The sequence below is a fragment of the Tachypleus tridentatus genome, chromosome 13, assembly GCF_004210375.1.
Source record: "Tachypleus tridentatus isolate NWPU-2018 chromosome 13, ASM421037v1, whole genome shotgun sequence".
In the NCBI taxonomy this organism is placed as follows: domain Eukaryota; kingdom Metazoa; phylum Arthropoda; class Merostomata; order Xiphosura; family Limulidae; genus Tachypleus; species Tachypleus tridentatus.
The window spans coordinates 60999745-61023458 of NC_134837.1; the positions used below are offsets into that span (position 1 = coordinate 60999745).

General features: G+C 30.8%; 1 protein-coding gene across 6 annotated transcripts in view; it reads right to left on the reverse strand.

Annotated features, from left to right (window-relative positions):
* Window positions 1-23714, reverse strand: part of LOC143236970 (GRAM domain-containing protein 4-like) — a 55307-nt gene that overhangs the window by 26089 nt on the left and 5504 nt on the right. For all 6 annotated transcript variants that reach the window (XR_013019825.1, XM_076475714.1, XM_076475717.1 and 3 more), the window contains 12 exons: window positions 23474-23627; window positions 21480-21610; window positions 20871-21051; window positions 19243-19268; window positions 18498-18589; window positions 9710-9801; window positions 9309-9354; window positions 8108-8176; window positions 5529-5572; window positions 3765-3874; window positions 1538-1692; window positions 30-132 (listed from right to left, as the gene is read on the reverse strand). Coding sequence is in view for 5 of the 6 variants with exons in the window: in XM_076475714.1 (XP_076331829.1) it covers window positions 30-132; window positions 1538-1692; window positions 3765-3874; window positions 5529-5572; window positions 8108-8176; window positions 9309-9354; window positions 9710-9801; window positions 18498-18589; window positions 19243-19268; window positions 20871-21051; window positions 21480-21610; window positions 23474-23627 (1203 nt within the window). In the remaining variant the exon portion in view is untranslated. The remainder of the gene's footprint in view (window positions 1-29; window positions 133-1537; window positions 1693-3764; window positions 3875-5528; window positions 5573-8107; window positions 8177-9308; window positions 9355-9709; window positions 9802-18497; window positions 18590-19242; window positions 19269-20870; window positions 21052-21479; window positions 21611-23473; window positions 23628-23714) is intronic.

Genomic DNA, 23714 nt, shown 5'->3' on the forward strand with positions numbered 1-23714 from the left:
GTAAAATAGGTACCATCACGTACTCTTACCTGGTAGTGGGGATTCTGATACTGGTAGGTTAAATAATTCACGAAATGACTGATTCTCTGTTTTGGCCAAGGACAGATGACAAGCAGCTTGATTAATCACGTTCTATTGGTAAACACACAAAGTCATACATTACCGCAAGGCCAAGAAGCAAGAACTTTTTGATACTACACATAAGACTATGACAGTTTTGATTCTACACAAAAGGTTATTATATAAAAACGTTTTTGCTGCAAAAATAAACTTTGTGTGATTTAAGTGGATATAAAAGCATGCCTCAAAATCTTTCCTTGGGCACATCCATCTTATATTTCTGTATCTTATCATAAAAATTAACAATGAATCTTAAAAATGTGACCTCAATACAAATAAAAAAAGCATGTATAAAATGTGTATTTCAGTACTTGTGACAATTTCAATTTAAAACTAACTTTCTTAGACAAAACATTTTACATTTTGAAAAACAAATTAACAAATAATGAACCTTTAGTATGTTAGTTTTCAAACATTACAAAAACATTCAATGAAACTTTTATAAATATATAATTAAAAATAGCAAGACTTGGAATTCATGATAAAACAAACAAACACTGAAAAAAAACAGGAAAACAAAAGGAAAAAAATGATAATAGTTTTTGATATTTTAAAGTATTTATATCTTATATTTCCTTTCTTTTTAATATTTACCTCCCCTAGACTGAAGAAATCAATAACTTATTTTCATAGCAAGAGCATTTAAAGTACTATTTGTTTATAGCTCAACACTTCTGGAACCCCTATCTCCAATTCTTTGAAGTGATATTATGCTATGATATTATGACTTTCAAACAGGGCATTAACTACTGTTAATACGTGTTGATAATTTAATGTATGCCATATTACTACAGCAATAATAAAAACAAGGCTGAGTTCAAAGTGCACATTAGCTATGGTAATAAAACAGTGAAAGAGAAGGAATGTCACATGAAAAACATGACATGAATAATTATATTCTCCAGAAATAATAGATTAACAAGTATAAATCTATACTTTGGAATAGGCAGGAAAATTCTATAAAATAAACTATCTTGTTTACATGCAAGACTCCTCAGAAAATTAATATTGTAGTATTCTGAGGATTAATATTAATTTGTTGACAGCTTAACACAAACATGAGCCACAACACCTGGAAATCCCTCACTGACATAGAACTCCACAGAATTACATGAGTAGTGAATTCCTAAAATGTTTAGCATGTTTGTGGGTAACAGAACACAATTACACTGGATATTGTTTATTTCTTGTAATGATCAATTCCAGAGATATTTCTGTTGCTGGAAGATTATTATATAAATATATCAAAATATTTCATTTAAATAGGTTTATTTTTTGTATTGTGTGAAATTATTTTTTCAGCATTGCATTTTAAATAAACATTATATGACAAAAGCAGAATTTAATCTCCATTATTCAATGCTCAATCTGTATGATTCTAATATTGTCATAAAATTATATTTACTGCATAACTCACCCTATCAATCTCTGCTCTACTGTGCTTTTTTTCTAGTTCAGCATCAGTTGGTAATGATTTCCACATCTTCCAAGCAGTATCATATTTTTGCTGGACACGAGGGAATCGGTAAAAAACATAATCAACTAGAAACAATTTGACACCAAGATAGAGACCTAGGAAAGAAGATACAGTTTTACATTGAATTACATTCAAGTCATGTGATGGTATTTATAATGCTAAATGTAATTGTCTTTCTCTAGTAGCATGATTAAGATATATTTTCAAATTATCATTTATGTTTCTATTAATCCCTCAGTAATGGAGATCAGTCAATTCAACTTAAATCTTAGAAAGGGTCTGACTTTCTATTTATGGCTCTGTAACCAAGTAAGACTGAAGGCTACAAAAATTATGCTATGTCTGAATAACAGCAATATTATAATGAGTAATTTACAGTAAATTACATACTTCTCAGTGTGGTGGTAAATATAGTGGAGAACAGAGTATGCCTAGAGAGCAAATGTTTCAATTAATTTTTTTTACTAGGATGAGAATGAGGATTTTTTAAAATATTTATTTAAAAAAATTGACAGTGTAAAACATATATAATTTTGATATTTGATTTATTAACTATATTTGTGTGTCAAGTTTATTCATATACAACGATAATAAAGTAGGTAAATTGCATTTTAAATTCAACTGTCAAAAGAAAGTGGTGACATGCAAGAGGGTTAAGTTAACCTTTTCCAGAGTGGTATCAGTGATTCCTTGAAATAATTCCTTCTTATACTTTCTCATGAAACCTTAAACTTCTCCTTCCACACCTGAAGTAAGTAATTTATATCCTGCTGCATCAAATGTATTTAGAATTTGCTAATAACTATTTTCAAAGCTGAGATTAGTAGTTACTCAGGTCACATTTTATAAGATCATAAAAGAAGGAAAACAAAGGTGGTATTAATAAAACCAGAGAAAAAGAAGAAAAATCAGCCAAGAAACAACACACATAATTATATCCTCAAGAAATTATAGTTTCTTGGCAAATACAAGCCTATTATTTGGAATACACACAGAAAAATTCTAAAAAACAATCAATAAATTCATCATTTACATTCCTTGAAAGTATGTAGAAAAAAAGTTTGGATTTTTTTACACTTGTTTTTGACAAAATGACAAAATATCATTTGCAAAATATTTTTGAGTTAAAATGTCTTGAAATGGTGTCAGAATTAATATGTTTACCTAAATTTTAAAATATGATATGCAGGTGGTAGTGGAATGATCTAAGACAGTGTTCAACCTTTAGAAGATTAATGACATTAGAGCTCCTGGTCTTTTAACAGGATTACAAATACTTGACAGGTATTTTGGTTTTAAATCTCTCAAGTCTCAAAGGATCCTGAAAAACAAAAATTTTAAATAACATTAAGAGGATGGAGAATGGAAGCCAATGGTCAACATTTATTTAGAAGTGGTTAGTTAGAGATATACTTTAGTGAGAAAAGTGCTGAGAAGAGCTGAGGTGAAAAACCAGAAACAGTAAATTTATTGAAGTTTAGGGGAGGTTCCAGGAATGTTTGGTAAACGATTCTGCTTGACTGAAAATGAGAACAAGAACAATGACGAAGGGACCAAGGCTACAGCAAGAGTGTTCACTTCCAAATACAGACACAGTTTGAGAAACAAACATTAAATTTGAATAAATTTATATTAATAGGTTGATTTAATTGGAGTTGATTTAACTAAATTGAACCATGCTACCTACTACTATAAAGAAGTTCCATCTTTTTCAACATCCATATTTAACTATTGTGCAGATTCAACAAATGGTGCTTACCAGTCCAGCCAAGATTAATGTAATGCGTAACTGTTGTGCTGAACTATATATTAAGATAATGTGAATTTCATGAATATGATAATGATAAATCAATAATTCATCTTTGTTACTTAGATATTACTCTTTTCTCCACATGATGATAATATGCTTTCTTATGATTTAAAAAAAAATTATTAACTAGCTTACCCCAACCTACTTACACTGTAAGTCATTTTGTTACTAGGGCATTTCACTACTAGGTAGCAAAATATTCCAGTAATGAAAAAATCAGTAGAGAGCTGACTTGTTGAGAAATGTCGGGGAATGAAATGTTCAGTAACAAACTGTCCTAGAACTGTCTGTCAGTACCTTATGAGAAGAGCTACTTGTTGAAATAAAAGTAACAGATGAACCAACTCATTCACTTACCAGCAGCAGTGAAGAGTTGACTAGCAGGGAAGACACAAGAAGCTACAAAAGCAGCCAGGAGGAAAAAATAAAGCTGAGCCATGACATCAGGTTCTTCCCAAAGAAGAAGGCTAAAAATATAATTATATACACATGTAGCAGTAAAATAAACTAAGTTAATTCTACTCTTATGTGAATAATCTAAATTAATAAAATATTGTAATGCAAAAAATACTGAAAATACATTGTATTTTTGTACATGACCAGTTATAATGATCTTCAGATAAAATTATACAAATTAAAACAGTGCATTTTTCACAAAATAATTTTTTATAGTTTTATATGCTGGACTTCAGTATATATATTATTATCCAGCAAGTCCTAACAAGAACTGTCCAAACATGTCAACTACTATTTTTTTAGACTTCTACTAATTAAGCTTCACTATTTGCTTCAATAAACAAAATTTTATTCAAACAGTACTGGAAGTTTGGAAAGACATTTCTAGATCAAGAACCATAAACATAAAGCATTTTATACTAAAAAAATTTCTAATAAGGTCTAATAAACTTGAAATATTCATTCTTTTTATTTGAAAATACAACAATATAGTTACATTCATTGTGAGGGAAAAAAATTAAGTGCTGAATGTTTGGGTAAAAAAAAATAATCTTGATCAAAACCTGATGAAATAGAGAAACAACAACCACTAAGTTCTTTATTTTCTCCTTAACTCTTTCCTGGCTGTATACCCTGAGTGTACTCACAAAAGTAAGTTTCTTTTCAAAATATAATTCAAAAACACAACCATATCTAAAATCTTTTTCTCAAACACTGCAGAATTCATACCTCAGCATCATCTAATTCTTATCTTGTTTATTTTAGAAATATAACTTTTTTTATATTTTATTTCTATCATGCATCTCACTCTCTCTCTTAGTATCAACCATAAATTTAATATTTTTGGTTTTCTTTAAGTTTTTCCTATCAACTTTGCTTTTATCTATTTCATCCAAAAAGATTTAAGCATTACCAGTTAGCTTCACATCTTATGATTTTAAATATTTGTTTGCTTAAATGTGAATTAATTGGTTTAATCTACATTTATTACACTGCCCAGATGAGTCTTGAGAACACTGCACCTGTTTTCATTTTCGTAGAGAGATGAAGCCTTAGGCCAATAATCATCAATATAGAAAAGATACTAAATTTCAACATTACATAAGCTGAATACTTAATATTGCTTTGTTTGTTTTGTATGTTGTTTTTTTTAATTTTGCACAAAGCTACTCGGGGCTATCTGTGCTAGCCATCCCTAATTTAGCAGTGTAAGACTAGAGGGAAGGCAGCTAGTCATCACCACCCACTGCCAACTCATGGGCTACTCTTTTACCAACGAATAGTGGGACTGACTGTCACATTATAATGCCCCTACAGCTGAAAGGGTGAGCATGTTTGGTGTGATGGGGATTAGTGCTTTGTAAGAATTACTAGACTTCTAAATATAGGTGTGGCCAAGGATAATGAAATAACCTCAAGAAAAAACTTTAAAATTAATTAGAAGCTTAAGATTCTCTTTTAAGTTTCTCATTATGTTCTTTTCATCCTTGACAACAGTTTGGTATTATATCTATTTGTAATGTATCCACAGCCCCTAAATGTGGAGAGAATGTGTTTTGGCAATGTGATGCAAGTTGTGAACCTCTGTATTTACAATGTGAACATGCTAATCATCAGCCCATATCTAGACAAATAATTCAGTTGAAATAAAATGTATTCACTTACTTTTTGATCTTTTCACAGCAGTCTGCTACACGGCCTGATTGATTCTATAAAGAGAAATATATTCCAATCTTACAACTAATATACATCTTGGTCAATTGTAAATCATTTCATTCTAGAGTTAAAAGACAAGTGTAATTTCCAAATTCAGTTTTTAAAAATACTCTTACCAACAAACAAATCAAAATACAAAAACTAAGGAAAAAAAACAGCCTGTAAGTAAGCAAAGTTAAATTTGTGTAAACGTAATGGTTATGTTTAGCAAACTACAATATGAGGATACTTACATCATTACCATACAAACACCTTTTTTCTCTCCAGATCCTTTCATGTCTAATTACCATTGTGAATATATTTAATATGCACAATAAAAAAACTATGAAAGAATATAACTTACTTCACATAACAAATTCATAAAATTGGTTTAGCCAATCAAAATATATTGAAAAAATTTATATTTAACAAAAACAACTAGTACTAGGCATCTAGTGCTTTTCCTAATGTTTCAAGCAATATATCAAACCAAAATAAATAATACATATTCACTGTCAACCAACATTTTAAATTCAAAATATAAAAGTAAAAATATTAATATGTTTCTAAGGTAAAAAATTAAATGGAAGGTAATAGGCTTATGTACCAGGGGGGTAGATTATTTTGGGTCAACTAAGGAGGGTAACAGACAAGTTTCATTATATAAAAATAGTGACTGATATAACTTGAACCTTACATAAAAAATATAAACAGTAAAATCCCTAAGTCTTCCTTGTATACTTTAATTTCTGATGATTAACCCTTTCCAGACAGATAATGGATAAAATGGCCACATCATCACATTTGTTGACTCGCATTCAAAAATTTATTGAACTACTATTTTATGCATTTATTTCAATACGTTTGGTATCAAACTATATAATTCAAATTTTAGTGTTATACATTATTCAATTATATAATTTAAAATAAAATATTACAAAACACAGTTCAGTGTCCTTTTTGTGTGTCATGTGGTATGTTCAATGCAGCACTAGTTCAAATTTGATCTCTGTCATGTCAAAATACTGAGTCTATAGTCTCATACGAGTTAGGAACTCAAATTACCAACACCAACAAGCTGAAATATAAAATACGAACCTCATATCTATTTATTTTGCTGAGATATGGTTTATGTACTAAATGAAACACACTGACCCCATTCATCTCTTTCAATTTTTGGAAATGGTTCCTTATATACACTTACATGACATGTAGGTTCAGGATCAACTGGATGATAGCCAACACAGTAACATTCAATTTGCCAACAATATTACTAGCCAACAGATAACTCAGCAATAAACCAACTGTCAAAAATGTTGCCACTTGCCAACAGGCTTGTTGACATACCAATAATTCAAATGTACTGGGTAGTACTGTCAATAGCAGGCTACAAGAATGCTTATGGCTAATGAAATAAAACAATTAGCTTACTTTCACAAGAATGTAGTTTTTTCACTGTATAAATCATTATTAGGGCTAATAATGTTGTGGAGGGATAACATAACAAATTTAACAATATGGTGAACAAGAGAAGTGTGTTTCCTTATACCAAAGCCACATCAGGCTTTCTGCTGGAACATGAGAAGAGTGTCGATGTTTTCACTGTTGAACAAAATACAAAAGGAACAGCACAACACTGAAGCTGCTATACTCCAGATAAATACTGGCCAGTGGAAACATCCAGCAAAACTATGCAAAGAGGCTGTTACAAAAAATGAATGAATACGGAATGTGGTTACATGCTATCAAAAGCTCTAGGGTAATGTTCAGATTATACTCTATTTCAGGAGCGTGGGATATAATTCTGATCTGTTGGCATAGTAGTGTTTCATTTTTATGAAATAACTGTATTTTGTACTTATCTATTCAAAATGCAACAAATTACTTGCGTGCATTGTAAACTTGATACACGTACACGTAAACATGCATGCATTCCCCGAAGTAAATGGAAATCTAATAAGAAATCCATCCCATGACACAAATGTTGACAAGTTGATTTTTTAATTAGTTGCATTTTGCCAACTTGTACAGTCGATGACGTTTCACTCCTTCATATAAAATCTGTTACCTGTATTGTTAACCAGAACATCTGGAATAAAGACATTTATTATTATTTTGTTTTTTAAAATACCTAACATAGTAGTGGTAAACTCCTTATTCAAAACATGACATGTCCACATTAGATATGAAAAATATTACTTATATGTAATAACAAAAAATCAAAAATAGTATACACTATTTGTACAAGTAAATATATCTAGGAGTTGCTAATGAATAGCTCAATCACAGTAACAAAATTTGTTAATACATGATTTTGTAAACCTCTAGTTTCAGGTTTTCTTACAAGCTTGTTCCAACTTTTAAAACTAACGAAATGGAATATTTCCAACATACAAATAAACCAAGTATATCACATTACAAATATATTTTTTAACAAATATTTACCACTAATCATTGGTTTATTATAATACTCTGGGATTAAACAATTAAACTTGTTTCATTAATATTTTAAGATCTAACTAGTGGAAGATTTAAAAACCAAAATTTACCTGCACTTTGCGAGCAACCTGCAGAACTAACTGGAATTTGTCAGAAACACCTAAATCCCTATCTGCTTCCTAAATAGGTGGAAAGAAGTCACTTAAAATCTAGGTAAATTCTAACATAAAAACAGCTAACACAAGAAACACAGAACTCAGCATACATTCTGTCAAAAGATAAAACCACACATAAATAATCACCACTGAACTGATAAACACACACATCACTCCAAACAAAGTTATAATTACTATGTAACAAAAGGTACAAGTTCATTACAGATATTTACCTCTAAATTTAACAAGTTTTTTACATACATACATGGGAGGGTTGCAGTTCAGGAGGAACAGTTCTAGAATTACCATACGTCCCAGTTCCTAGCCTATTTGTTCCTGTATCAATCAGAAAGTGTGAACAACTAGAAATGTTTTAGTTTCTCTATACCTCAATGTGAGTTTGATATTTACAGTTTGTCATTATAAATGACTCCCTTAAATCTTACTTGAAAAATCACTTGACAGATTGATCACATGATACAGTGTTCCCTCCCACTCAGCTATATTTTTCTAACTTAACCTATCATTGAACAAATGAAGGAATTGAGATTTGAAGAACTTTTTTAGCTGTGACAAAGAAAACTAAGAAGCAATATTTTTCCTTTAAGTATGTTTAAGGAAACATAGAAGTATTTTTTATATAACCTATTATTCTTTAACTAGATTATCTTTTAATAAATTTGACTACAGTTTTAAAATACAATAAATATCAGAATATTCTGCATATTTAAACTGTTTTAGAGCTATCTCAGTGTCATTTGTTTTAAAAAAATATGGTTACCCTAATCAGTTGTTTCTTTAATTGTATACATTTTCGTTGGCTCTCTTTTCTCATCACACATACTAAATAATATCTTTCAGTTGGTGAGAATGTGCAAAGTTAAAAAAGAAAAGAAAAAGAGTTATCTAACCATCCTTAGCTTTGAATTGACAGACCAGAGGGAAGGCAGTGAGTCAACAGCATCCACTATCAACTCTTGGATTACTATCAAATAGTAGGATTTTATATTTCATTTTTTTTACAATGCACTCACAGCCTTAAAGTGCAAACCACAATATACGGCAAAGAAGACCACCACATTCACAGTTTGGCATGCTAACCACTAGGCTACACCTGAACAACCTATAAAAACAATGAAACAAGATTCACTCTTACCTCTTGCTCGTTTTTTCTTGTGACACAACATGATGAAAACCAGCCTCTAAAACATTGAAAACAAATATATAATCAAACAGTATATTCAAAATCCAAAACAAAAATAGCATTTAACAAATTCTAGGAAATACTCTAGGTTTGTTTACTTCAATTTAATAAAACATAATTTTAAAACTTAACCCAAAATAAGAAAATGTAAAAGAATTACAAATACAATAGACAACATATTTCCTCACCATTTTATGATTACACATAATCTACGAATTTTTGCTATCAACACTGAAATATTTCTGGAAAACAGTACTCAGTCTTTGTCAAAACTAATAGAAGTTTAAATGGAATTGAATTCAGTTACATTAAAAATACAAAAAAGCCAGCGTATCTTGAAATCAAGTACATACCTGTACCGGAAGTAGTTAAGTAGCAGCTGACAGTTAGCCAAGAAAAGAAGTAATGGCAAAAACCAACCATGACATACAGTGTACATATACACCTGTAAGGGTAAGTATGGTAACATTTCAGTGGAGAACACTTGATACACTGTTGAAATAATTTTTTCATTAATTTATAACAAATATTTTCAACAAGTAAAATTCTGTAAACATTCTCTTTGGCAAAGTTAAAAAGTCATGTTTTTCAACAACAAAAATGACTTAACTTCTTGCAAACAACAACAACAACAAAATACAGTGCCAAACACATCCACAGACATAGCCACAAGTTTAAAGAAAAAACTTTTCTTTTTTCAGTTTCTTTACACCACAAATCACTAGCCACCAGATTTCAGTGAATCCCCCCCCCAAAAAAAAAAACAACAACAGAGAAAAGTTTTTTTTTTCTTTTTCTAAGCTTTCTAATGTTGCTTTATAACAAATAATTAAGTTTGTTACTCACAAACTGATTGTTAATTTATAGTAATATTTTACCACTACTGGAAAAATGTAATTATCACTAAATAACTTACTAATTCACACAGTGTATTAAAATAAGCATGTATTTCACTTGCTATGCACATTACCCTTTGTTTTTTATGAAACTCAATGTTCTGAATAACTTGAAACTTCAACTCTCTGCAGAAAAAGTATAGAATTGATTTTCATACCACTGAAATTTTTTTTCTTGTTTTGCTGAAAATTTAGAAATACCAACCAAATATGGCCTGAATCTCTTAAGTATAAAATATATTTATTGATTTCAGAAACACAAAATAAGCTCTTCATTATACATAAAGCTGATCAGCTATCTTAATACCTAAATCTGATCAACTAGTTATCTTCTTGTGACCTAAGTCTGATCAACTAAATATCTTCTTGTGACCTAAGTCTGATCAACTAAATATCTTCTTGAGACCTATATCTGATCAGTTATCTTTTTGATACCTAAATCTGATCAACTAGCTAAATTCTTGACACCTACACCTGAAGAACTAATTATATTCTTGATACCTATATCTGACCAGCTGGCTATCTACTTGACACCTAAACCTAAACAACTAGTTGTCTTCTTGATACTAAATTTTGACCAACTGTCTTCATATACACTATATGGCTAAAAGTATGTGGACAACCAACTACCACACCATATGTGCTTAATGAACATCTCATTCCAAAACCATGAGCATTAGTATGGAGTTGGTCCCCTTTTTTACTGCTATAACAGCCTCCACTCTTCTGGGAAAGCTTTCCACTAGATTTTGGAACATGGCTGGCAGGAATTCACTCCTATTCAGCTACAAGAGCATTAGTGAGGTCAGAAACTAATGGCAGGTGATATGGCCTGGCTCACAGTTGACATTCCAATTTATTCCAAAGGTTTTCAAAGGTGTTGAGGTCAGGGCTCTGTGTAGGCCAGTCAGGTTTTTCCACACCAACCTTGGTAAACCATGTCTTTATAGACCTCACTTTCGGTCACAGGAGCATTGTCATGCTGAAACAAAAAAGGGCCTTCCCCAAACTGTTGCCACACAGTTGGAAGCACAAAATTCTGTAGAATGTCATTGTATGCTGCAGCATTAAGATTTCTCTTCATTGAAACTAAAGAGCTTAGCCCAAACCATGAAAAAACAGCCCCAGCCCATTATTCCTCCTCCACAAAACTTTACAGTTGGCACTATGCATTCAGGCAAGTGGAATTCTCCTGGCATCTGCCAAACCCAAATTTGTCTGTCAGACTACCAGATAGTGAAGCATGATTCATCACTCCAGAGTCCAATGACAATGTGCTTTACACCACTCTAGCCAACACTTGGCATTGTGCATAGTAATCTTTGGCTTGTGTGCTGCTGCTCAGCCATGGAAACCCACTTCATGAAGTTCCCAAAGAACAGTTCTTGTGCTGACATTGCTTCCAGAGGCAGTCTGGAATTTGGTAGTAAGTGTTGCAACTATGAACGAACGATTTTTATGCACTATGGCCTACCACTTTGTGGCTGAGCTGTTGTTGTTCCTAGATGTTTCCAATTTGTAATAACAGCACTTACAGTTAACCAGAGCAGCTGTAGCAGGGCAGAAATTTGACAAACTGACTTGTTGGAAAGGTGGTATCCTATGACAGTGCCACATTGAAAGTCACTAAGTTCTTCATTATGACCCATTGTACTGCCAATGTTTGTCTATGGAGATTTCATGGTTGTATGCTTGATTTTATGCACCTGTTAGTTATGGGTATGGTTGAAATAGTTAAATTCACTAATTGGAAGGAGTGTCCACATACTTTTGGCCATGAAGTGTATAAATCTAGTCTTATCAACTAAGTCAAAAGATAATGTTTGCATAATTAGGATCATAATTTTATACTTTTTTTCTTTTTTACGAGGGGTCACACTAGCATTTTCTGTATTTCAGAGTTACAACTCTCATGTAGCTGAAAGAGTGAAAATGTTACAACCTTCAATTCCCAATTTGAGCACCCTAACCATTAGGCTGAACCTCAGTTGTCACAGTTTGAAGTGCCTACTTATTGGCTTTCAGATATTATAAGTTCATGAAATGAATATATAAAGAAAGGTTTTCTTTCATTCTTTTCAACTCTGTATAATAATCAGGTTTCCAATTTGTTGGACACTCTGCCAGAAATCTGAAGAAGCTTAACTGATAAGTTGCTAGAAGAAAATAGGCTTGTGCTATAATTACGTTTCTAATTTCTTTTTTTTAAAGCTTGCACTGACATATTATACTTCATCTGATATACGATGTTGAAATATGTTAAAAATATTTTTTGTAAAATAAAAAGTAGTCGTCTTAGTTAATTCATCTTTTACTCAACCATATGAAGTTCCAATATAAAGGACAGTTAAAAGGACTACATAAATAATATTAAAAACCATCTTAGTAATATGCTAGATAAAATTAAATTTAAAAAACGAAAGGTTGAAACAATTTCATTAAAACAAAATTCTTAGAAGAAAAACCTGGCAAATATTTTAAAACAGTCTGTTTGAGAAAGATACTCACTTTTGCCTGATGTGTCATTTAAAACTTATTTTAATGAATAATTTCATTTAACTGACAAGGCTGATGTTTGCAAGACTGTGTTTACACTAGATCTTATAAGACTAAACTGTTTGAACAGGCAAAGAAAATCACCAAAATGAAATTTAAACTTATCTATTTATAAATTAATATAAATTGGTTTAAAACTTAAGATATACTAAATGAAATTTTTGGATTAACAATTAAAAAATTGGATTGCTTATAAATAAGGTATAGTTTAAAAAAAGTTTTTTTACACCAGTGATCATAAATACAATGAAACTGTATAGTGTTATTCAAATTTAAATATAAATAAAACTTACAACTTTATAGAATAACATATTTCTTGGAAAATTTTCCAATCATGGAGGAAAATAAACCAGTAACTGAAATCTACAATAAAGGTAAGTATTTTTAATTGTTTCTTAAAAAATATATTCCAATAAGTTGCAAAATATTTGTTCAAGTAGTTTGTGATTTTTGCAATGAAATAAACTACATCATACAACAGTGTAAAACTGAAGCACTATAGGTAAAAGTTAACCCAGGATTCAAAGTTAACGTATATCTGGTAGCATCTTGCTACTAGTTACTTGATATAGTAGCATTTTATTCAAATTTTAATTGCAGCATGTTTGAATGAATTTTTTCTTCTATTTTTAAAAGCAAACATTAAAGCAATTCTCAAATAACAAAGTTGTTAGTAATAGAGTTTTGTTATTATTAAACAATTTGTAATTTAGTATATGCCCATGAAGACATCTTGGAGACTCACATTTATGTTGCATTGTTAATGTGGAAAAAATTTCAAGGTATGAATTTATTTAATAAATCAACTTCAACTTAGATCCATTAGTGTAAATTCAACCTATAGTTATAAGTAGATTATAATGTAAATCATACTAAACAGATTGTATTATTAAAATTAGGTATACATCAAAGTTGTTGTCACTTCTAATAAAGTTCCATATAATTATTGCTGAACTTTGTTACTTCAGTGTGAAGACAAACTAGTGATAAAAAAAACTAATGTAATTGGTTCTTAAATGTTAGGCTTAACAGCAACAGTGTTGACAGTGGGCTACTGGTACTGGGTACTGAGTATTTATTTTCAGGCTACAAATAGAGTGGTTAAGACTAGTGTAGGAATTAAGCAGTCATAGTTTGGTAGATTAATGAGTTTTTTGGGAACTCGGGACTGATGTGTACTCTTTAGGAAGCTAACAGTGAAGATGTGCAATTTCTATATAGAGTTTGTAGGCTAAAGGAAACATTGGTGGCTATTATAATTAAAGTTGAGGCAATAGATAAAGAGAAGTGTAGACTGGAAAATGGCAGCAAGTTTTCAAGAGAAACTTAATCTTTTACATGCAAGAGATGCATCTGCTAACAATGACATTTGGGAAGTTATAAGTAGTGTTGAGGCTAAAAGTAGTGGATTTAACAATAACGAGTCTCTCCTATTGAGAAACAAATTTTAGCCATTGGCTCATACAGATGAAGAACTATTGGAGGGAAGGAAAATGAGTGGGTCAGAAAAGGATGTGAATGATAAAAAGGTTATAGTTATAGGTGATTCATGACAAGGTATGTGGATACAATAGTCAGTGTGGTAAATAGGTAGAAAAGAATTAGATTATGTTACCCAGAGGCATAGATGGAAGATATAACTGAAAAAGCAGGAGATATAGTAAAGGGGGCTAGTAGAGAAGCAGTTTTTTTGGTGCATGTAGAAGATAATAATGTTGAGAAAGGTAAGTCAGAGGAACTAAGTAATACATACACTGGTTTGATAAAGGCATTTAAAGAAAAAAAGACAATTAAATTAACTGTGGGGGTGAAGCTATAACTAGGTCACTGGGGCTAAATGCTAGGATTAGGTTGGTATGTCAGGATAAGTACACAGACTGGTTGGACTTGTGGGAACAGTTCAGTGGAAGAAAGGAGCTTTTTCAAATGGGTGGTTTACATTTAAATAAGATAGGAGGCTGGCTTATTCGTTATGACTATTAACTCTAAGTTGTAAGGGAAGTTTTAAATTAAAACTCGACAGTAGTAAAAAAAGGATAAACTAAATGCAAAAAGAACGAGAAGCAGAAAAAAGTTTAGCACAGGAAATAGTAAAAAAGTAGTTAGAAAAGTAGACTTAAATATTGCTCTTGTAATACTAAAAGTATGAGAAAAAATAAATGACTTTAGAGCATTAACAAAAATGGAGAAATGTGATATAACTGGAATAACTGAAGCATGGTTAAACAGATTATTTTCATGACAGAAGTTTCTTTGAAATATAGGATTAAAGATTATTTAATAGGTAAAACAGGAAATTAGGACATCAAAAAGAATGCATAAAAAAGACTGGTTGAAAATGTAAAAATTAACAATAAGGATTTCTTTAAATATGTTACAAGAGATGATAAATGAAGGCTCATGTCTGATGATTATCAGAAGGCTGGATTATTAAATTTTGCTTTTTTACTTTGATTTTAGTAATGAAGATTTAACCAGTATTCCACATTTTGAGCAGATGACAGATGAAAACAAGACTGAACACAATAACTGCATTAATTCTGAGCTGGTTAAGAACAAACTGGAAAATTTAAAGAATTATAAGGCTTCTGGGCCAAATAATATTTCCTCAAAGATTTTGTAGGAGGTTAAAGATTGTATATATAAACCACTTGCTACAATATTTTGTCAGTCCTTGATAGTGGGCAGATGCCAGAAAATTGGAAGTTAGCTAATGTAACTACTTTTTTTCAAGGGAGATGATAAAGATTGTACCAGTTATTATATCAGTTGTGGGAGAAGATTAAGAAATCCTGATAAAAGATGCTTTGCAAAGTCATCTAATAAAACTTAGAATTTTATTTGATAGTCAACATGGTTTCACTATGGAAAACAAAAGTTGTAAGGGAATAAGTTAGCACACAGGATAGAAGAGTGGCTGGAAGGAAAAAAAAAAAAGAGGGTTGTTCCAAATTGAGTTCAGTCACACGGGTTTAATGTCACAAATGGGGTACTGCAAGGGTCAGTCTTAGGACTTTTTCTCTTTTAAATTACATTAATGACATAGATGAAGGAGTAGTTAATAAATTATTTAAATATACAGATGATATTAAAGTCTTGAAGTTACTAGCTGTGAAGAGAATGCTGTTTATTTACAAAAGGTTTCTAATCATTAAATGAGTTGGGCAAATAGGTTTTAATTATAATAAATGGAAGATATTGCATGTGGGTTATCACAGTTTGAATTATAAATATAATTTGGAATGACATGAAAGAAAAGGATCTTAGTGCAACAGCTGATCAATCTCTACAGCCATCCAAGTGATGTGCTGTTGCTAGTGGTAGGGCATATACGAGTTTAAAGTGCATTTACAGAAATACTGATTACAAATCTAGAGGTTAAAATTTCATCTTCAAAATTGCTGGTTAGCCCACATTTGGAGTATTGTGTTTAGTCTTGGGCTCCTTACCTTAAGAAGAACATTGATCTGTTAGAAAAGATTCAGAGGAGGGTTACCAGAATGGTTCCTGGAACTGAGGGGGTTGGTCATATAAAAAGAGGTTAAAACCTCTCAAAGCATTTCCTCTTGAAAAAAGAGTTGGGAGGAATCTGACTGAGGTGTTTAAGATTGTAAAGGGAATTTGGTAGTGTTGGTTCATCATCTTTTTTGATACTTAACAGTGACAACAGTAGAACTAGGGTACACATATATACATAATGACAGGATAGGAGTCATCTTAAGCTAAGACAGTTTTTTTTTTTTAGTAGGGTGGTTGACGTTTGAAATGGGTTCCTTTCAGATGCTGAAGAGGCAGTAAATTTAAGTGAATTTAAAAGAAGGCTTGTTAAGTATGTGAATAATAAGGGTTGGTTTTAAGAATTTCTTTTTTGTTAATTATTAATAGTTTTAGTTTAGTTAAGAGGATGGTGGAACAGGTGAGATGGATCAATAGGTCCCATGTTGTCCCAGAACCTATGTTATGTTATTAAAGGTACAATTTTGTAATATATCCTGGTCACCCACCTCAGCCACATAAAAATGCAAATACATTAATTATATGGTTAATTATTATGTTATCATAATTCTTATTAAAGAGAAAACACATATAGATTTGTACTATAGCTAACTGATTCATGATTAAAGTAAAGGAAGGTATGTATTAAACATAAGAAGAAATAAATGAAATCTTGAAAAACGCTTTCATTTTGGTTTTCCTTATTTATTTTTTTATACATCTTACTACTATAACTGTACTGCTTTCTTAATGAGGGTTATGCATTTTCAAACACATGCATAATATAACCACAGAATATTTTATAAAATGGAGCCAGCTATTTAACCTTGTCAGTTTCCTGACTGATATTTCTTGCTAGCCACTGCAAAAAATTTCATCAGTATATTTCTTTAAAATTGTGCCAAATTAAAATGTCTGATGAAAAGTTTGAAAAATGATTAGAAGATAGGAATGAAAAGGTAGAGTAGGGGGTTATTTCATTGATGTTACAGCATTTTTAGATTAATTTTACAAATTTCAAGCATTGTATCTATTGATTAATTTGCAAATTTTTACGAATATGTGTGGTTTAGTATAACAAAGTTGTATACACTTTGTTAACTGTAGTGGTATCACTTTAGACTTTGCTGTTTTTTTATGTTTTGTATTGCTTAGTTGTAATAGTAAGGTAATTGAGGTTCAAGATAAATGGAGCCATAAGCTGCATTTGAATTATTCTAAATTTGAAGAACAGAATCAGATCAAGGTTGACAGAATACTGGTTTTCATCTCCAATAGTCCCTGCTGGAACAGTGGTAAGTCTACGGATTAACAACACTCAAATCAGGGGTTCAATTCCCCTCAGTGGACTCAGCAGATATCCCCATGTGGCTTTGCTATAAGAAAACACACACACACACACTCATCTGCAATATCTGAGTGTGCATAGGATTGGTTTTCTGAAACAACCCTATTCTGTACAAGTAATGGTGATTATAATTCCAAATCCACAAAACTGGCAAGTTTTTAGTTCACAGTGAAAAACCTGCTGAATGCAAAATTTAGATGTATTAATAACACTAAAGATATATCTGAAAAATGCTGATACCAGTCTTACTCAGAAAAGCTGGAGAGCAATGTGATACTCATGTAAAGCATAAAAATACCTTTGTTTATCATAAAGTTTGAAACTTGTATTTCCATAACCTCTACAACTTCCTAAATGCACATCTAAAATTATATTCAGTATTACCATTTACCTTGTCTGATATTTTCTTTCCTCTTTGCTATGAACTATTGTAAAATCATCAATGAAAGAACAGTACCAAATGGTTACTCTGATATCAAATTCACAATGTCATATTGAATGGCATTCTGTGATAGGTCAGGGCATGCACACTTTAACCCCCACATAAACACACATAAATTTTGTTATTTTCCTATATTTGTAATGAAAAATGTAAATATTACAATATGTTAATCAACATCTGTGGCATATGTAAAAACTATTGTATCAGATTCACAAATAGTTAAGCACAAGATGGTTTTTTTCTATATACATAATTTTTACACATGTAAACAGCTGGTGAATAAAACCATTACAATACCACTTTTATAGTCCAGTAGAAAATTCTAACTACTGCCTTAAAGAGTTAACTTCTACCCACAAATACTTCATGAATCCTAATAAAAATAATTTCTACTTTCTACTCACCCCAAATGCTAACAAGGTTGTACCAAGTGTATTCCAATGTAGTAGTCCTGTTAAACTTTCCATGGCATTTACTATTGGTTTTGTAGCATATCCTATGAAAGAAATAAAAAAGAGGGGGCAGATATATTTTAACTAAAGTGCTGAGACTATTCTATTCACACTAATAGTTTGAAATATATAGTGTAAGAAGTACAGATTATTGCACATTACTGATGTCTAAGTTTATGTACTGTTATTATTAGCACTGATAACTTGATGTGTTTTTTCACATCATCCTGATTCTAGACTGTTCTGGTGCATGATTTGTTTGGCATTAACTTTGACAGCATTTTCTTTGTTTTGTCAACTGTTTGAACACATCTTAATTATCATATGAATTTCTGAACAGATACACACACCTTTTATTTTAACGTAACAACAACAAATGATGACACATCAGCCTTTACACACCTTACCAACCCATGAGAAATTAGATCTTTTCACTATCAAAGTTATAATAGTGAAATTCTGGCCCACAAGGTAAGTATTTTACTTTTTATTTTCATATAATCAATACTTGAAACAATTAGTACTAGCTGAAATTCCATAATTACTAAAAGCAAATGTAAAGCTATACCTAACAAAATATTGGTAAGACCTTGATTGGGAAACACACAATTGTCTTAGTTTTATTCACTTCAATTTTTTTTTCTCAGAAAAATTCTAACCCTCAGGCTTACATAAGCCATAAAGCTGACATACTTACCAAATCGTAGAATGTTCTCTTTCAACCTAAAATCACAAATCATACCTCTGTTAGTACTGGTTGATATAAAAGTCACATTCTCCTAACTATCAAACCTAAAAATAAATTCTGATTCTGAGCATTGTTCTCCAATGTAAACTTACAGTTGTTCATCTCAAGTACAAAAAACTTCACATTTTATCTTCTGTAACAACAGTTATAAATATACTTTTCTACTAAGTATACAATGATAATTACAACATATTAACTTCTATAATCATGCTTGTGACTTGTTTTAAATAATGATAGTCTTAACTTTAGTTAGATACAGACAGACATAAAGATCACATGATCAAGTTTAATAACTAAGTTACTTGTATGAAGTGTTTTTCTCAAAATATTAATACAAAACCTACTATAAATTCACAATAAAACATATCACGACTCTTTACAAACAGAAATAAATACACTTGAGCATCTATACAGTAATTTGTATTTACATTCACTCAATTTCCACAATGTTTTGACAAAACTACTTTAAATTTTGTTTGTAAGGGCTTAGCCTCACAGAATATAAACAAAAAACAATCTCTGAAACAAATGTGTTGCATTACCAAAAATAGGAGGATAAGAAGTTTTAGTTTTGTCAAGTTTGAATGAAGTGCATTAATTGAACATTGTATTAGCAAAAACCAAAACCTCAGTTCATTATATTTTCAAATTTGATTCCCCTTATAAGTGGAAAGGAGTTTTTGAAACTTGGATTTACATGAAAATTACATGGACATGTAAGAAATAATTCACAACAGGTGTATACATTTACAATATTGATACTTTAATATAGGGGCCCACTAATATTGTATGAGGGTCAGTTTTGAGGGCCCTCGGGAATGGTTTCAAAGGTGTACTTGAAATCTGACAAGAACATTTCAGTGGTTATTCAAAACAAGATGGGAATTTTTTTAATGCAACTGTTACCTTCTTATCTTATTACACATGTTCCTCAGTATGCACATAGAATATCAAATGAATGTAGTATTGTAACAATAAAATATCCAGTACTAAAAACTGTAACTTGAAGCTCTGCTGAAATAGGCAACAGTTCTTAAGACATATTTCCTAAACATGATTGGTCAAATATTACAGTTTCAACAGGGGTCAGCAACCTGTCTGTTAGAAAACATATGTCTGAATATCCATATAATTAAACTGTAAAGTTTTTGTTCCCTAGTGGTGGCAGTTTACAGTGTGGTTGTTTGCATTACATACTGATGGGTGAAATAGAATAACATAATAATTCTTCTCTAGGGGAACTACTGGTTTTGACAAATTTGAATATTGTACATTAGACTTAAACATTTATTACTAAATGATGAATTGCCTGATTAGAGAAGTGCAAGAGTATCTCTGAGGTTTTTTTTATTGAAAGCATAGAAGGCAATAGCCATTTAACATTCAATGGAAAAACTAGCACTTTGTATTGATGGAGAACAAGGTTGGTATTTCTTGTGTTTTGTGGATATGTCCATAACAAAATTAATTTTATTCTAAAATGCCTTGCATTATTCTCAGTGCAGTTGACAGTATCTTAGAGTGACATCTGAAACTATGTCAAATATGTTGGTTATCTTGAAGTTTGAACAACTTACTTTTTCACTGTTAATGGATCTCCTTCTTTCTCTGTCTCTTTTATATCTTCTTCCTCCACCGTAGTCTCAGAGAAGTCCTCTAGAAAGTCAGAGAACCAGTCATGAAGCCACATTCTGAAGGAGTGTCTCCATCCTGAAACTGTTGCAGGAGGGTTAGGCTCAGTTGGAGATTCTTCCTGATCTATAATCATAAATGGTACATAGAAATGAGTGAAATGGCTCTATACAAATAAAAAAACTTGAAGGATTACAAACCCATGAATAAAAACTAAGAAATTCTTAACACATTTAATTTTTTTTCTGAAAACAAAAACTTGTCAAATAATTTATTTATTTATATATATATAACAGCCAAACTAGCAAAACCCAGCATCTCACACAACAAATGTTTTCAGAGTATATAACTGAGTAAGAATGTTTTAATACTGAAGTATTTTAAAAGTGACCAGGTTATAAGTACTACTACACATGCAAACTCAATTTCTTCAATGAAACAGCTTTTCAATCTGCTACTAATTACTCTAGACTAGAAAAAGGATAAAGTAAATCAAAACTAAGTAAAAATGAAACACTAAAAAAGGTTTAGCACAAGACATCCAAAATACTTGCAGTCTTTTTCAGTAACTTCTTTCGCAATGTCTACCCACTCATCCTTTTCTATAACTGATGATGACTGAAATTCACCAACTTCTACAGTCCTGTTTCGATCATGCTTCTCTCTCCTAACTAACCGTCTTAATCTAACATGAAAAACAACTTCAAAAGTTATTTGTTATTTCTTAAAACAAAACACCAATTTGCAAATCCTAAACTTAACATATTTGTATATGAATCATACAACAGTGGAACTGTAGTTTGTCTAACATAACTTTAACTTATAGCAGTTATAAAAAATGATTCAATTGAGTTATTAGTAAAGCACTTAACGTACAAACACATTCACACTGCCCATTATTCAAGAAATGACCTCAGATTCATTTTGGCAAAGGTAAAAATTAACAAAGTTAATTAATTAACTGTGTTAAACAAGAGAGAAATTAGATTTCTTTTTTAGAAAGTTTGTATTCAAAAGTCTTTATAATAAAATCCTATAAATCTAATTAGCTAAAATGTGAGTTTATTTCTGTTTATTTTGGTGTTCCACTTATTAATTCCCTAAAACTATACCTAAATTCATTTTATAAATTCAAATTTACTGACATGCAAACTAACTCAGAAGCCTCATCTTATAGGTGACTTAAAAAAAAGAAAAGAAACAGAACATTGGCTATATTTTTAAAGATGTTTTTACAATGTATTTGGACATATATCTTATTAACCACATATCTTTGCAGTTCACTTGTGTTATGATGAAACAATTCTAATGTGTTATTTTAAATTTAATATAACTTCCACATTAAAGAACACCATATCATCCTTTCGAAAGAAAGTAGAAATAAATCACAGAAAAACCTGTACTGAAAAAGTTAGCTGATGACAAGGTTTACTGTGACACATAAACTGCAGTTTAAAGCAGATGAGCAGGTTGTTACCAATATAATACAAAATTTACTTGCACAAATCTACTCTGATTTCATGCAACAACACAGAAACCAATGAAAGAAATTTAACCCCAAGATGGGATCATAAGTTGGAAATCATTAACTTTCATTTCACAGAATAAAAACAAAGATCTCAAATAATATTACCCAATAACAGATGACTGGTGATTTCAAGCTTTCCTCATAAACATTAGCAAAAAAGTAGAATATCTAGGGTAATCATCACCAATTTTAACAAATCAAAACAACATTTGAGCCAAATATTTGTAAAAAAAATACAACTTATAAGCTTGGTTCAATCTCTATTAAATCACTAAAAGAAGAAGAAAATAACAAATTAGTTATGTACCAGTGCCAATCCTGGAAGAATAACAATACAACCAATTAGAATTACTATATACAGATGAAATGTATTACTATAATGTCATATTTAATACGAAAATAGATTACAGGAAGTTTTTACCCTTTGACTTCACCAATTTCTTAAAACAAAGATTATTATGAAAATTAAAAGGACCAACCACATTGGCAGATTTAATAGTAAAAACAAGCCACAGAGAGTTAACACTGTTCAGTTGACTTTAAACCATAAACAAAATTATAAAGTTTAAAAGAAGCCACAATGAGCTCAACTTGAAATGTATATTTATATAAATATCAAATTTTGATACTTCTAAGCTTAAAGTTTGATCCAATTGGTAAAGTGCTAAAAGTAGGTGCAGAACTTCATCAGCACAATAAAGATGTAGAAAACATCTGTAAAGTTTGCTGGTATACCAGTAAGTAAAGCCAGATCATTTCAATGGATAACCAAGTATATAGTGCAACTCCATTAATCAATCCATTTCTTTGTAGTCTGTGCAAATAGAATATGACACAATCAAACCAAAATCTTATAACAAAAATTAAGGTAAATCACACATCAATAACAAATTCTATTTTCAGAAAATTAATAATTCTGAACAGTAAAAACAATATTGTGTTGGAGTAAAAACAACAACAACAAAAACCCTGAAAGAAAATTCATTACTTTATGTTTACAAAGAAAACCATTCTCCAAACCTTGGAGATTTGCTTCCAGCAGTTTCCTTATCTTTCATATCCTTGTCCTTTTCATGTAATTTTTCTGTTAAAAATCTATTCTTTTCTTTTTCTTTTTCCAACTCCTTTACAAAATCTACAGGTTTTTGTTCCCGAAGTTGTTTCAGTTCATTTGCTGTGAAAGATACAAAGCAAAAGATGCATGTGAGAAAACAGCAAAAAGTTTAATTGGAAAATAATGATCAAACTATCCCAACAGGAT